The following is a 17,573-nucleotide window of genomic DNA, read 5'->3' as shown; positions in this document are numbered from 1 at the left end:
AGATAAGTTTGGCTGGATATTTTAACAAGACAGAATCTACAAACAGGACTGTTTAATAAATAAATCTTTATAGAATTTTAACATTCTACATAGATGCTCTGTTTCTTTATCAAGTATGTATTATTTTGGTTAATTAACTGAAGGCGTTGTTTTTTTTTTGTTTTTTTTTAAGACACTGCAGAAATGACACTCATTTACATGAAAACGGTCAGATCATGAATACATTTTATTTGAACTGTGATATTTTTAAAATTTACATAACGCAAATACATTTATATGTTTATTAACCAGAGTAATATTGTACAGGTCAGAATGGAAACATAAAATTTTTTTTAGAAATGCTTACATTTCTGCAAATATCTGATTATAAAACATTGCTGTGTCTAGTGAAGATCCAATCTCCCTGTTTAAAATTAGTGAGACAAAACATGAAAGAAAAAAAAAAAACGCATTTGTGGCTTTATAAAAATCCAGAGATTTGCCCTGTTTTGGTGTAAAGTTAAACAGAAAGAAGAAACACTGCGATTCATCTCTCTGTGGAAGTTTACTTTTCCTGAGAAGCCCACTGGTTGACCTCTGGCCTAGACTTGTTTTTTTTTTGTTTTTTTTTTTTTTGTTTTTTTGTGATTTTCCTTACTCAATTGTGAATTTTTCAAACCTGAATATTTCACAACCTCAATATTTCTAAATTATCAAATTATGCTATACAGAAATAATTCAAATATAAATATTCAGACAAATATAATTCAAATATGAAAAATTCTCTTTCAAATACTAATAGAATTGATTTAGCTCCATAGTTTCAAATGCTTGCCTCAAGTTTACCGTTATGTTTTTGTTTGAGGCCTTGCGTGATGATGATGATGATGATGACGTGTTGATGACAGATTAACTGTGTGTGAGTATGGGGGCACTGAACATGATATAGTAAAAAATAAAAACCCATCTGTAATGGTGATGGGGCTTAATCTGCAAACTGTAGAATCTTGGCTTTTCTATAAATAGCTATCGGTAGAATGATGTCTGCTGTCAAGCCCACACCTTCTCTGTCACGTTTTTCTCATTCCCTAGCCTCCTTGTATTCGAGTCATTCCCTCCTCCTTTACACATTTAGCATTTTGTTCATTCGTGTATTTGGTCACTTTTTCATTGAGCTCACTTTTTCTGTCTTTTTATACATCCACATTAAGACTACATTTGGTCTGCCACTTTTTCTTTCTGCGCACGGTTGCATAGCAACAGTCACCGTAGAAGCTCACTCTCAGCAGAGGAAGCCCCTCACGTGAGGGCATCACGTCACACATGCTGTTCTGAGCTTGCCACGTGAGCTGCAGCAGTCTGATTGCTTGTTCGTCACATACCACGCACAATATGCTGCATCCCCCACTCTTTTCCCTATACAGCAAGTGAACAGATTTTGTTTCAGGACTTTAAATAGGTTGTTAAACACTGGCACTATGTACAGTTTATAACAAATGTAATTAAATCCCTTTTTAATATCCCTAAAAATATTTTGTTTTAATACAGCTTTTTTGTATTTAAAGAACTAAATTGTTATAAGAAATTATGTAATATATAAATGTAAATGCTCAACTCATAGACAGCATTTGAGACTTTTGACATAGACAAGCCTTCTCAGAAGACAGTATATGTGGGTATGTAGTAAGCATCATGAAGTGAAAGTTACTGGAAATGGAAATAATTATGGCCCACTCTCAAGTTTACATATTTTTTAAAGACAGGAACTGGATCTAAGTCCCCCTGCCCTATTCCCCCCATTGTAACTTTGTGAGGTGATATGTTTACGCTTTGTAAATTTAATTTACTCACGCATGTCTTCTGGTTATCTGGATTGGACTCTCGACTGCTGCTTGACTTCTCTTGTTATTAACCACCCAACACAGCTCTAGACAGAGCATACACAAAACTGTCCTAAACAGTTTAATCACTTTTTAAAATTTGAGTTGCCCATGTATTCCCTGACAGAAATAACTACTTTCATTTAAGACGACAAGTGAAAAGAGCAGGAACAGAACATTCCTTAATTAAAATGAGTCAATTTGAACATCTGAATGGGCTTAATGCACGTCTTCTTAATTTGCAATAAATGGCAATCCACTTAATACTAGTGACAGTTCACTTGTGTGTGGGTGTTTTTTTAAATTCTAATATATTGTTCGCCTGTATTGCAGATAAAAGTATGGACGACAAGTGTGGCTCAGATTTGTGAAAAAATTTTCTGCTATAATTCATAGGTGATACTTTTGACCTGTTCGTTGTTTGAGAGATCATGCATCCCTACTTTGTGCTTTAAGATTAACCAAAAATCATGTATGGTATTAAGAAATGGTGTATGGGATTCAATTGACACGCTTGGCCAAACATTGTATATACATACACACACACACACAAAGTACCACCTATGATTTTTACCACAGAACCATGTGCACCCCTGATTCTTCCGCTGTTATGGGGTCATAAGGCAAAACCTTGCTTGAATTTTTGCATGTTTTTGTTGCTATTTATTTACTTGAAATTTGCATACTTCACGCCATTATCTCTTCAATTTTTAGTAATTATTTTAGATAATTTGTGTTGTGTTTGGGGCAGGTGTTCACAGTGGCTCTCTGTGCTTGTAGCAGGTGAAGGAGGGGCGGTTCTGTGTTAAACCTTGTTTTAGGGTTGTAACGAAGAACGGTCACATTTTCCTTCGGCCGAGCATTCTGTTTTGAATTCACATGTACAGAATTCTGTTTTTGCTTCTGGATTTAGTCCTTCTGGGCTTTTGAGTATTTCTCTGGCTTTGCCTCGGCTTGTTTTTCTTGTTTTTGCTCTGCCCTTTTTATAATAAAATCCAAATTGCTCACGTCTGTCTCTAGCCTTTGCTTACATTCAGTAAGCAACTGAAACTGGGCTATCTTTACACAGATTTCTCAAAAAAACTGGGGGGATCTCATTCCCTCTCTGAGAGGAACACTGCGTGTCTACGCGTGGCGTGTGTGACCCACCCCACAAATCATTCCCTTACCGGCGTAATCAACTACAGTGTATACGTAGCATGTTGTATTTTTCAAATGAATTTCATTGGGGCATAATTATGAACTGTGAAACATGTAATTTACACATTAGATTTTCAGTTCTGAATAAATTCCTTAATTAAGTAGTACATTTTTCGAGGTCATTTGACATACCACCTCCTGCTGCTTCACGTACCACTAGTGGTACACGTACTGCAGTTTGAGACCCACAGCTCTGTGTTTGGAAATTTGTAGTCACTGTGGTTGTCCTGGCCAGGTTCTCTCCAAATATGCTGAATCCCATCTGATCCACATAAGCTGGTTTAATTTTATCTGATCAGAGCATGTTTAGGCACTCACTGAAATGCCAGTATTTCATGATAAATATTTTACTAAGCTGGAAACACTGGATCATGTGTTTTTCAGCACTAGATGACAGACTGTTTAACAGGCCAAAATGGAGCAAATTCTGGTGCTAACATCTTGGTTTGCACATCTACCTTGTATCTACTTTGTGTTTTGTTTCCATCTGTACTTTGTTGTTATCTCCTTCCTGTTCTTCAGTGGTCAGAACCATCATAAACCAGGTATTATTTGACTGGCGGATCATTCTCAGCACTACAGTGACATGTGTTACTGTGTTACATTGCTATGACTGGATTTGTTTTTGTTTTTTTTTTGTTTTTTTAAACACATCGATGTTGCTGCTGGACTAAGAACAGTCTGACAATATAAATATTTAGCCAACAGTGTCCTATGGGCAGCATTCAATGGCCACTAGAGAAGTGGTTCTCAATCTTGGTCCTGGTGAGCCACTGTTGTAGTTCTCTCCTCTCACCATCACACACATTTCAACTTTGGAAGTGGTTGGTAATCTGCTTAATATTTGTAAGTCCCATCACAAAAATTCAAAAACAAAAGAGGACTTGTTTTTGTATAGATTTGAGATCTATATATGCTCCAAGAATGTAAGTATAAGGCATAGTGCAGAAAATGTCATGATGAAATTACAGTTAAGTTTGGTGAATAAGATGTATTTTAATTACTTAACATGGCTCAGAATATTTAAAAACCCAATTATAAAGATTAAATGCCTTGATTTTTTTTATCTCTTTTTCTTTCAATATTGAAATTTATTGGTTTAAACATAATTGAATTTGGGCGGCACGGCAGCGCAGCAGGTAGTGTCGCAGTCACACAGCTCCAGGGACCTGGAGGTTGTGGGTTCGATTCCCGCTCTGGGTGACTGTCTGTGAGGAGTTGGTGTGTTCTCCCCGTGTCCGCGTGGGTTTCTTCCGGGTGCTCCGGTTTCCAACCACAGTCCAAAAACACACATTGGTAGGTGGACTGGCAACTCAAAAGTGTCCGTAGGGGTGTGTGTGTGTGTGTGTTGCCCTGTGAAGGACTGGTGCCCCCTCCAGGGTTTATTCCCGCCTTGCGCCCAATGATTCCAGGTAGGCTCTGGACCCACCGCGATCCTGAATTAGATAAGCGGTTACAGATAATGAATGAATGAATAATTGAATTTATTCTAGCATATCTCATCTCCTCAACGTCTGAAATTTTTACAGTACGTACGGTATGTATATGTACTAAATAACTTTCTGTAAACCAAAAGTGGCTTAGGTCTACTAATGGTTTACTACTGAGAAGAAATACTGAACATTGTTGACTTATTAAGAGCAATACCAAAGGTTTTGGTCTCAGAGTGCCTACACTGTCATGGAATTGCTTTGTTATATGAGTTTATTCTCCCTTTGGTGTATTTTGGGAGTAAGAGTAGGATTTTTCCCTGTAATTGATATATTTTTTTTAACACTACTGTATATTTGTGTGTTTCAGGAAGCTCAGGAAATGGTGCTGCTTAAGTTTAAGCCTGATCTTCCTCCTCCTGTCAGCAGACCCTCACTGGAACAGCTTTCTCATCTCATCAAGACCTGTCTGCACTACCCTGAGTCTTATGACCACCCATTCCCTCAGAAGAGGTAACACACACACAGTCTTATAGATGTCAGCGTTTTATACCTGTACTATATATATTTTTTTTCCCCTTATGTGGTACCTCCAGGAACTACATGCACTGTATGAAATTTGCATGTTCCAACATCGGTGACATGACAGTTTTTGATACTGACACCAATGTTTTTTTTTTTTTGTTTAAACCAGATCTGTTATAAGTATTTGTTACTAATGTCAGCTCTGTGTACTTTGTGTTCCTGAACTTTTCAAATATTTCCTCCAAAATGTGGCCACTAATTACTTCAAACTAAGAACTTATTTATGGATTTATGCATCATTAATGCTGTTTAGTAATCACTCAAAATAAAATCAGTACTAAATATGGAAGTCTGTATATACTTTAATTACATTGGTATTTTTTATTTATTTATTTTTTTTAGCTAAAATTTATACAGAAAATGTATATACTGATAAATGTTTTTGTTTAGAAATGATATGCATGTGGGGAAAGATCCACTGGCTTTAGGTCTTACTTGATTCGTTGTAAAGGGTTAGTGAACATTCATATCTTTTAAAGGGGAAGCATATGCCACACATCGTTACAAACAATGGACGGCTGTTTTCAAATATCAAAGAATTATATGCTGATATCTTTGGGGGGAAAAAAAGTACAAAGTAACAAGTAATGTAAGTACAAATTTGAAATTACATATGACTGGCTATTTGTTTGGAGAGGGTAATGTACTCACTAGTTACTTTGCAAATATGCCAGTAAAATTAAGCCAGACAAACGTCATGTCATTATGAAGATGAATTAGTGTAGGTCCATGCAATGCCATTTTTTTTTTATCTTATCCCACCTAGGAAATGAAATATGGCCTGGCTGGGGTAGGTTTACTGCCAAACGTGAACACAAACAAAACTGTCTGTGAACTGAAGTCTACAGGAGGTTGGCTGTGTAGCAATTCAACAAACTGGTCTTTATAGGAATGGTTTAAGTTAAAGGTTTTCTGGGTTTTAAATGTTTCCAGTTTAATGTTAAGACCTTAATCCTATAAAAATCTAGTGGCAGGACCTGATGCATGGACGTCTACCATAAAACTCACCAGCATCACTTAGTTAACGCCACCAAGTTTCAATATTAAACTGCTGATCCAAATGGGTATTTGCTTTGGTTGATATATTCTCCCAGAAACTCTTGGAAATCATTGATATTATTGACATTTTAAGAGCATTTTATGCCACAGACAATATTAAAGACCTATGAACTTAAAGCAAAAAGCAAATTGCTTCAGACGTTAGAATTGGAATATAAAAACTTTTTTGGTGACTCCAAACATGCAAATGAACACAGTGGGCAATATTGAGGTCAACTAAATTTATGGGAGATATAAGTTGTAAAAAAAAAAAAAAAAAAAAAAAAGGTAAGTTGATAATGTAATTATGGTGACAGGCATACTGATCAGTATTAATACAGAGCATTTGGTTAACCTTTGGTTGAAATTATTGCTACTGACTACAGGTGCTGGTCATAAAATTAGAATATCATGAAAAAGTTGATTTATTTCAGTAATTCCATTCAAAAAGTGAAACTTTTACATTATACTCGTTCACTACACACAGACTGATATATTTCAAATGTTTCTTTCTTTAAATTTGATGATTATAACTGACAACTAATGAAAACCCCAAATTCAGTATCTCAGAAAATTAGAATATTGTGAAAAGGTTCCGTATTGAAGACACCTGGTGCCACACTCTAATCAGCTATTTAACTCAAAACACCTGCAAAGGCCTTTAAATGGTCTCTCAGTCTAGTTCTGTAGACTACACAATAATGTAGAAGACTGCTGACTTGACAGATGTCCAAAAGATGACCACTGACTCCTTACACAAGCAGGGCAAGACACAAAAGGTCATTGTAAAGAGGCTGGCTGTTCACAGAGCTCTGTGTTTGAGCGCATTAATAGAGAGGTGAAGTGAAGGAAAAGATGTGGGGGGGGGGGGGGGGGGTACCGATAAGAAGCGATAACCTCACCCTGGTGAGGATTGTGAAACAAAACCCATTCAAAAATGTGGGGGAGATTCACAAAGACTGGACTGCAGCTGGAGTCAGTGCTTCCAAAACCACCACGCACAGACATATGCAAGACATGGGTTTCAGCTGTCGCATTCCTTGTGTCAAGCCACTCTTGAACAAGAGACAGTGTCAGATGCTTTTCGCCTGGGCTAAAGACAAAAAGGACTGGACTGCTGTAGAGTGTCCAACATTATGTTCTCTGGGAAAGATCCCAGAGTCTGGAGGAAGAGAGGAGAGGCACAGAATACACGTTGCTTTAGGTTCAGTGTAAAGTTTCTACAGTCAGTGATGGTTTGGGGTGCCATGTCATCTGCTGGTGTTGGTCCACTGTGTTTTCTGAGGTCCAAGGTCAACGCAGACATCTACCAGAAAGTTTTGGAGCAATTCATGCTTCCTGCTGCTCACCAATTTTATGGAGATATAGATTTCATTTTCCAACAGGACTTGGCACTTGCACACAGTGCCAAAGCTACCAGTACCTGGTTTAAGAACCATGGTATCCCTGTTCTTAAAAGAAAAAAAAATCTATGGGGTATTGTGAAGAGGAAGATGCAATACTCCAGACCCAACAATGCAGAAAAGCTGAAGGCCACTATCAGAGCAACACCTGAGCAGTGCCACAGACTGATCGACTCCATGCCACACCGCATTGCTGCAGTAATTCAGGCAAAAGGAGCCCCAACTAAGTATTGAGTGCTGTACATGTTCATATTTTTCAGTTGGCCAGCATTTCTAAAAATCCTTTATTTGTATTGGCCTTAAGTAATATTCTAATTTTCTTAGATGCTGAATTTGGGGTTTTCATTAGTTGTCAGTTATCATCAAATTAAAAGAAGAAAACACTTGAAATATATCACTCTGTGTGTAATGAAGTGTAATGTAATACAAGTTTTACTTTTTGAATGGAATTACTGAAATAAATCAACTTTTTCATGATATTCTAATTTTATGACCAGCACCTGAATTACCGTGGACAGATGTGACGTGTCCCCACCAATATCCAGCGATTACTGAATTGTCCCCACCAATAACTTGATAAAAATAATAAATACATAAAGCTGTGTATTATGTCATCTTATGTGAACCAGCTGTTCTTGTATCCTGCAAAATTGTTTATTACCTGTTGTTATTCTCTCTTTTTGTTTCTGTCTCTCAGTTTATGCATGGTTCCAGTTACTTTGACATTGTCCAACTGTTCCCTAGCTCAGGTGGATGTTATCATTGACCTGCGACACAAAACTACCAGGTAGTCTGAAATTCTATACACTACCTCTCAAAGGTTTGAGCGCTGGAGGGTGAGGGGGCATGATTTAATGATGTTTTAGAAAGCAATTATTTTTTCACCTAGTAAATAAATTCTGATAAACTCATTTCGTTGACTTGCATACTTGGCCAAAATGCACTAACTGCTAACCCTCCTCTTTTTAGCCCAGAGTCCCTGGAGGTGCATGGCTCTTTTACCTGGTTGGGACAGACACAGTACAAGTTGCAGCTGTGCCCACAGGAGGTCCACCGACTCTCCCTCAAAGCCTGTTTCTTCCAGGCTGGCGTGTACAACCTGGGCACACCACGGGTGTTTGCCAAGCTGGCACAGTCTGGCTCCATGTGTGAGACCAGCCAGCAGAGCGCTATGCCAGCACTCATCATCATCAACAGTGTGTGAGCTATTGGTCAGCTCTGTGACCTGCTGCTGTCCCAGCATCAACTCACCACTAAACCCCGGACTCTACCACTGCAGCAGTTTTCTACTACTTATTACAAAATGAAGAATGTTTCAGTTGTGATATAAAAAGAAAAACATTAAACAAAATTTAGTTCAGTTGAGTTCTGCATATGATGTGCTTGGGAACTCTAGCAAGAAGATTCCAAACAAATAATACCCCTAGCTGTTTAAATGCAAGAAATCATGGACTTTGGGAATTTGGGAAAGGCTTGTTTGTTCTTTTCCCAGGAACATTTACCAGTCAGCAGTGTACCATTTGCGTTAAACATTTTTTAAAATGAAATATGGTTTTGTGGAATTTTTTTTTTAAAGAATGCTGATGGAATATTTACACTGATCAACGCTCAAAGTAAAACCTGTGTAGCGCTTGTAAGTTGTGTTCAGGCTCCTCAAATTGCCCTTGCTTCAGATACAGTACAGCTTTGCTGCCACAGTCAGGAAGACCCATTAAAACTGGATCATTTAAGGTAGTAACATGTTGAACAGCTGCAGAAACAGTTATACCTGCTTAAAAGGGACTTTAGGACTTGTCTTATCCAATAAGCAGAGCCTTCACAAACTGTCAGAGACAATGAGGGGTCAGCGGGAGACGTGTGAGATCTGTCGAGGAAGCAGAAGTACCTGTGGCACTGAGAGGAAGCAGCAGGACTGTAGCCCACTGAAGCAATGTGGCAGCCTGAGGACGAGGCTGAGACTCACTGCCTGGTGTGTGTAGGTCTGTGTTTGTTTGTGTGTGTGTGTGTGTGGGAGAGAGGACTGGACATGGCTGTTTTCACAGGAAAAATTTAATTTTCTACAAAACCAATCATCTTCCCCCCCCGCCACTTCTCACTGTCTGCCCTCATCTGATCCAACTGTTATTTAAATGTATCTACATGACTGCTTTTCAGACAAAAATGATGTATTATATTTATAACAAATTACTGTAAATAGAATAAAATGTAACCAAATAATCACAGAAGATGTGTATCCCTTCTGTCTGCCTAAGCTTCTTTTTCTGTATATAGCATTCTCCTAAGTTCTTTCTTTTATTCTCTCTCTCTCTCTCTCTCTCTCTCTCGCTCTTAAACTTAAGAAAGGGATGCAAAATCTAGAACTGTCAAATCAGTGTAAAACAGTATAATTTTAAAAAGTTCTAAATCTAAATGGGTAGGTAAACTTTCTCACTTGTTTTGAGCAGTGGAATAAAAATGTGAAGAGCTCTCTGAACGTTTTTGATTAAGACAGCTGGAAATACACAGCTGAGAATTTTATCTGGGATGACTAGTAAATTGTGACGATTTTGAGCAGTTATCCCCAGAGTTTTCCCCAAATGGTTTGTATATTAATAATGGATGGGTTTTATTTTGCTGTTTGTTGTTTAAAGTCCAGTGTTTGTGGCTTTTTAAGTTTAGATTTCCATATTATTAAAGGGTGAAAAAATAAATAATTTTCTGTTTTATTTTCGGTTATTCCCAAACTCTGTAAACTCGAATGAGTTATTTATCAGTAGGTGAAGGTTATGAAGATGTTGGCTACTGAATGAACATTGACCCAGAATTCAACAAAATTATTGTTAAGCTTGGACACAGAAAACAATCATCACAAATCTGAATTGAAAACTGATTAATTAAATCCTGAGTTCTGATTGGCTAATCAGTTCTTGCTCAGACTGCTTAGCAGAGTAATATCATTCTCTCTGATTTATTTAATATTCACTATTGATTAATAATGTCGTTGTCACATAACTCCAGGGTTTGTGGAGAATTTTGTGTGTCCTATGTCCACGTGGGTTTCCTCTTGTATTCCAAAAAAACCTTGGTAGATGGATTGGCCACTCAAATGTCCATAGGTATGAGTGAATGTCTTGCCCCCTCCAGTGTGTTTTCCTGTCTTGTGACCAGTGATTCTGGACCTACTTCAACCCTGAACTGGATGAGCGGTTGTAGACAATAAATTAATGAATGAATGGATTGATAGAAATGCTTAAATTCCTTGGAGTCAAATCTTTTGCACGGACTTTAAAGGCAAGTTAAGGATTTTTCCTTCTCCTGTAAAGTTACGATTGTGGGAATACATGTTTTTCTTTGGCCCTGAAATGATATTAAACAGCCATCATCTCAAAACATTGTATAATATCTTAAAACATATTGAAGTGAGATCATGAAAGGAAAAGCCAGAGCTCCTGAACAACTCTTAATGATAGAGTTGGAGGACCGTTTAAAATAGAAAACGTAGCCTGTTATAGGCCAAATAGAAATGTGTCAGTTTCCATTTGGCCATAGATTCAGCATTTGTTCTGATTGGGCAGTGCATGTACAGGGTGCGTCATTTATATGGATACACCTTAATAAAATGGGAATGGTTGGAGATGTTAACTTCCTGTTTGTGGCACATTAGTATATGGGAGGGAGGAAACTTTTCAAGATGGGTGGTGACCATGGAGGCCATTTTTGATCCAACTTTATTTTTTTCAATGGGAAGAGGGTCATGTGACACCAAACTTATTGGGAATTTCACAAGATAAACAATGAAAAAAAACAATGGTGTGCTTGGTTTTAACGTTACTATATTCTTTCATGAGTTATTTACAAGTTTCTGACCACTTATAAAATGTGTTCAAAGTGCTGCCCATTGTGTTGAATTGTCAATGCAACCCTCTTCTCCCACTCTTCACACACTGAGAGCAACACCACAGGAGAAAAGCTAGCACAGGCTTCCAGTATCCGTAGTTTCAGGTGCTGCACATCTCGTATCTTCACAGCATAGACAATTGCCTTCAGATTACCCCAAAGATAAAAGTCTAAGGGGGTCAGATCGGGAGACCTTGGGGGCCATTCAACTGGCCCACGACAACCAATCCAATTTCCAAGAAACTGTTCATCTAGGAATGCTAAGACCTGACACCCATAATGTGGTGGTGCACCATCTTGCTGGTAAAACTCAGGGAATGTGCCAGCTTCAGTGCACAAATAGGAAAACACATCACCATGTAGTAATTTTGCATATCCAGTGGCCTTGAGGTTTCCACTGATGAAGAATGGCCCCACTATGTGTGTACCCCTTATACCACACCATAACATCGAGATGTGCAGCACCTGAAGCTATGGATACTGGAAGCCTGGGTTAGCATGCTAGCATGGTCAGAAATTTGTAAATAACTCATGAAAGAAAAAAGTAAAAAAAAAAAAAAAAAACAAGCACACCATTGTTTTTCTTGTGAAATTCCCAATAAGTTTGATGTGTCACATGACCCTCTTCCCACTGAAAAAAAGAAAATGGCCAAAATCAGGATCCAAAATGGCCACAAACAGGAAGTTAATATTACCAGCCATTCCAATTTTATTAAGGTGTATCCATATAAATGGCCCACCCCTTATTTCCCCATTAATGAATGTGTCATTTGTTTGGATATTTGAGCATCTTCATGATGCTCACTGTTCAGTGCTTTGCATCAATGACATTGTGGTGAGATTCAACAAATGTTGCCTTTTATCAAAGAAAGTACATTTTGATTGAACGTACACATCAGTTTTATGATGTGTGAAGAACTGGTGGTTGAATATTAGCTGTATCATAGAAGATTTTAAAACTTTACTGAGGTTGAATGTAAGTTCTAATTAGTTTTAACTAAGTTCAGAAGCAATTTAAAGATAAACCTGCCCCCCACCCCCCCCAAAAAAAAACAAACAAAAAAAAAACAAAACAAAACACACACACTTTTTCACCTTTTGGGCAAGAGGTGGCTATTGAAGAGGGTGTGCACTGTAATTGTCATATGACTCTTTTTAGTCCATGATTGGTGGACTGTCTGTTCTTTGTACCATACAGGTAGAAGGAATATGTGGGAAACATTTTCCAATTCTGCTTGCCATATGTATTAATCCTATGGGGAAAAAATCCATAAAGGGCACCAAGAGCCACCCTAAACATTCATTCATTATCTGTAACCGCTTATCCAGTTCAGGGTCATGGTGGGTCCAGAGCCTACCTGGAATCATTGGGCACAAGGTGGGAATACACCCTGGAGGGGGTGTCAGTCCTTCACTGGGCAACACAGACACAGATACACATTCACTCACACCTGCGGACACTTTTGAGTCACCAATCCACCTACCAACGTGTGTTTTTGGACTGTGGGAGGAAACCGAAGCACCCCAGGAGGAAACCCATGTGGACATGAGGAGAACACACCAACTCCTCACAGACAGTCACCTGGAGCGGGAATCGAACCCACAACCTCCAGGCCCCTGGAGCTGTGTGACACTACCTGCTGCGCCACCGTGCTGCCCCCACCCTAAACATAAGTTTAGGTATTTTGGTATTTTCACAAAACTGACTGGTGACACCAATTCTCTGTGCAGTCAACAACTGTTTTTCAGTGCTAGAATGAATGGTGTCTCAAAAGACCCATGATATGACAGATCCAGGAATATTTTTACTTTACACTGGTAACAATATGTTTCATTTCTTCCTTGTCCTTGAGAATACAATGTTAATTTCTTACCCCAAACAATCAGAAGCGCTAAGTTGTATGACCACAATTCACATTTCAGATGAGCCCTAGTCCAGAGTCAGTGACTGGTACAGTATAGTCAGCAGGTAGTGTTGCTATCACACAGCTCCAGGGCCTAGGGTTGTGGGTTTGAGCCTCACTCTGGGTGACTGTCTGTGAGGAGTTTGGTGTGGTCTCCACGTGTTCGCGTGGGTTTCCTCTGGGTGTAAGTAAGATACTCAAGGCAAAATATTACTCTAGTAAAAGTAGAAGTCCTTGTTGAAGATCTCTACTTGAGCAAAAGTACAAAAGTATTTACCTTCAAATTTACTTTAGTATTGAAAGTAAAAGTCCTATGATGCATTATGGCTCCAATGTCCTATCATCATTTTTGTAAGGCTCACGCTTAACACATTGTAGGTGAAAAGATTCTAGTGTCACTCTTGGTTCCCCAGTTTTTGTGCTGCCCCTCCAAACCAACAGAGGTCACTCTCTCCAGAGTAATTATAATCATACACAAGATAAGTAATAAAATATAAATATGTAAAATATCCTATTTCAGTTCATTAGAGCTTCACATAGGGCCCATCCCACTCTCTTCCTACTGGCAGCCATATCATTTCTATTGTTCCAATCTTACAGATACACTCTAAGTTTGCTGTGGCCATTTATGATCCGATCAGCAGCAAGCTACCCTTAACATCTACGGTTACTCATTAAACCCATCACATGAGCACAGCAACCACCCACTGCATCACTAGCTCTTCACAGGGATCATCAGGTAGGCACCTCCCCTCGTCAACATTTCCCTGAATTAAGCCCACGACACCTCCAGAAGACTCAACAGTGAAGTCTGGCATCCCAGACCCACACCCTCCAAGCTAGCTTTACAGTACTACCTTACCCTTAAATTTACAGCAACTGTAAATCCACACTGGCCTGCCTGATAACTAAGGCTGTATCTAGCCCCACTGGCACCGTTAAAGCATGCTCAGTGCCACCAGTTCCATGTGAACTTTATGTGCTACATCACCACCACAACAGCACTTCTTCAGTGCATTTACCCAACTAGTCTGTGTTCCCCTTATCGACAACCACTGACTAGACCTTTCAGCTGTTTCTGATAACTCCTTCACAGCTGCCCTTAGTTTCTGGCCCCTAATGTGGCAGACCTGGCTACAAATCACCTAACACCTATTTCCACCCATCTAACATGTGCCTGCCACCCACATTCCCTCACCTTAGCCACCAAGTCTGCGTACTTCAGCTTCTTCCTTTTGAATGCTTTGTCTACTGCATCTTCAAATCGAACTCTTAACTCAATGAAATAAACTATCCATTTACATTCAAAGTACAGCACCATATGTAGTTAATGCAATGCACTCTGGAACCTGCATTTTTGTTTTACCTACGTCCACCAGCAATTTCTAATGTTGTGCTTCACCCCATCTACCAATATTTATAGCCTGTGCTCACTCTCATATACGTTCACCCTCACGCTCAAACCTAATCACTTTAGTACTACAACCACTCGTTAATGTGTTTACCTCTAAGTGTTTGCTGTCCAAGAAACATGCTAAAACCCTTAGCACCTGATGATGTCTCCATGTATACCTCCCCTGCCACAAACTAAATTTACAAGCTGCTAGAATATGCTTCAGTGTGCCAATCTCTGTACATTATATACAACTAGGGTCTTTACCTACCCACTGTCCAAGATTGTTCTAAGCAAAAATTTAATATGACTTGCCTCCATTGCCCACAATTATTGCCAAGTGATCTTCCAATTCTCTAGATTCTCCCAACAAAGCCACTGGCCTTATTTCGCCTGTGACACTGCTGTTGCGCCCTGTACCTCCTCTTCCTGATCTTGAATAAATCTAGTCATAATTTGCCTTCTCTCTGATGATGTGGCTTTACTAAATGCTTTCCACAAATCACCTGACCCAGGGCTCGGCTCGCTCTTCTGCATTGCACTTGGCCTTTGCATCCCTTGAATATTAGGCCAATTCATGCTTCTGTATTGAACCTGGGCTGTACCCTAGAGTGGGCACTTGTCCTTCGCAGAGTGACACGCATTCACTCACACACTCACACCTATGGACACATTTGAGTCGCCAGTTCACCTACCAACGTGTGTTTTTGGGCTGTGGGAGGAAACTGGAGCATCTGGAGGAAACCGACATGGCTCTATTCTCCATATTACAGGTAGTAAAGCATTACAATGATTCTGAAGCTGTAATTTTAAGGTAAAAATATTACATAGTGTTCCTTTAAACTCTCTGGTTTGTCTACAATGGTTGCACTGTACAGTTTGAGATATTTCTTAAACAGGCTACAGTTTTGATTTTCTTACTTTTTGCCTGATGCTTGTTTTTGGCTTTTGAACATGTACTGTACTGATTTTGGGATTTTTTTTATATTTCTTCTGGTTTTGACCTCGCCTCATGAATCTAATAAATTTCCAAATGACTTGGTTTTAGGCAGAGAAACATTTTCACTTGTTTTCGGGCGAAGATTGTGTTTATTCGTCTCCTAGCAACAGTGCCGTTGTGCGGAGCAGAGAGATTTGTTCAGAGATTTGTATGGTTTTATTCACACATAAACCAAAATGAACGGCATATTTTCATAATGTAATGGAGTAACTATGAAATGTAGTGGAGTCAAAGTAAAAAGTCGCCCAAAATTTAAATGCTTACGTAAAGTACAGATACACGTAAAAAGTACTTAAGTACAGTAACGAATTACATTTACTTCACTCTGCGAAGGATAACCCCCCCTCCAGTGCCCACCACTACCCTGAATTGGGTAAGCAGTTGCAGACAGTGAATGAATGAATGAGTTTAAAGGAACATTGTTCTTGAACTGTTATTCAGTTGAATTATTTTAAATGTGAAGCACCTTAAGGAACTGATTTGTACTCTCACATACACATTTAGTACTTTAAAAGGGTCACTCTTCAGTGCTTCGCATCAGTGACACTGTCATTGTTGGGTAAAGTGGAGAGATTAAACAAATGCTTGCGTTTTATCACTGTAAGTATATTTTGATTGAATATACACATCAATTTTACAACATGTGGTGAACTGGGTTTGATATTAGCTGTAGCATAGAAGTTATATTTCAATTTTTTACTGCGATAGAATGTTCGTTCTAACTAGTCCAATTTAAGCCTCCTGTTATGTTGCGGGTCAAATTGACCTGTTTTAAAGTTTGAAGATCTAGGAAAAGTAGTTAAAAGTATTTTTTCAGTATGAAACTTCTTCTGCTTGCCTTAAATAGTGTAATCAACATATAACATGAAAATGGTTAATCTCACATATTTGCAACCACCCCCTGCATGTTTATATTACATAGATACGGTTCGGGTCAATTTGACCCAGCAGGGCAAAACATAAAAGATTCTCTACATGGGAGTCCTACCAACATTACACTGTGTCAGGCAGACCTTTACAAAATGAGCAGCCGAAGCAAAAAGGATGACAGTCCAGGAGGCTCTGGAAGTCATCATTGATCATGACAGTGAAATAGAGGAGGATGTGTCTGAAGACAAAGACTATCTTGAGCTAAATTCTGATTCTAATGATTCTGATATTGGGGCGGCACAGTGGTGCAGCAGGTAGTGTCGCAGTCACACAGCTCCAGGGACCTGGAGGTTGTGTGTTTGAGTCCCGCTCCGGGTGACTGTCTGTGAGGAGTGTGGTGTGTTCTCCCTGTATCTGCGTGGGTTTCCTCCAGGTGACTGTCTGTGAGGAGTGTGGTGTGTTCTCCCTGTATCTGCGTGGGTTTCCTCCAGGTGACTGTCTGTGAGGAGTGTGGTGTGTTCTCCCTGTGTCCGCGTGGGTTTCCTCTGGGTGACTGTCTGTGAGGAGTGTGGTGTGTTCTCCCTGTGTCTTCGTGGGTTTCCTCCGGCTGACTGTCTGTGAGGAGTGTGATGTGTTCTTCCTGTGTCTCCGTGGGTTTCCTCCGGGTGAATGTCTGTGAGGAGTGTGGTGTGTTCTCTCTGTGTCTGTGTGGGTTTCCTCCGGGTGACTGTCTGTGAGGGGTGTGGTGTGTTCTCCCTGTGTCTGCGTGGGTTTCCTCCGGGTGCTCTGGTTTCCTCCCACAGTCCAAAAACACACATTGGTAGGTGGATTGGTGACTCAAGTGTCCGAAGGTGTGAATATATGTGTGTGTGTGTTGCCCTGTGAAGGAGTGGCGCTCCCTCCAGGGTGTGTTGCCACCTTGCGCCCAGTGATTCCGAGTAAGCTCTGGACCCACAGCGACCCTGAATTGGATAAGGGTTACAGACAATGAATGAATGACAAATTCTCTGGGGTT

The 17,573-nt window shown here is 39.5% G+C and overlaps 1 protein-coding gene across 2 annotated transcripts in view; it reads left to right on the top strand.

Moving 5' to 3' along the window:
- Positions 1-10,145, top strand: part of trappc8 (trafficking protein particle complex subunit 8) — a 47,941-nt gene extending 37,796 nt beyond the window's left edge. For both annotated transcript variants that reach the window (XM_066677057.1, XM_066677056.1), the window contains 3 exons: positions 4,860-5,002; positions 8,213-8,302; positions 8,485-10,145. In XM_066677057.1, the coding sequence (XP_066533154.1) occupies positions 4,860-5,002; positions 8,213-8,302; positions 8,485-8,719 (468 nt within the window). In that variant the 3' untranslated portion in view covers positions 8,720-10,145. The remainder of the gene's footprint in view (positions 1-4,859; positions 5,003-8,212; positions 8,303-8,484) is intronic.
- The last annotated feature ends 7,428 nt before the right edge of the window (positions 10,146-17,573 follow it).

Source organism: Hoplias malabaricus, chromosome 7, assembly GCF_029633855.1.
Source record: "Hoplias malabaricus isolate fHopMal1 chromosome 7, fHopMal1.hap1, whole genome shotgun sequence".
In the NCBI taxonomy this organism is placed as follows: domain Eukaryota; kingdom Metazoa; phylum Chordata; class Actinopteri; order Characiformes; family Erythrinidae; genus Hoplias; species Hoplias malabaricus.
This window is presented reverse-complemented; position numbering and strand designations above follow the sequence as displayed.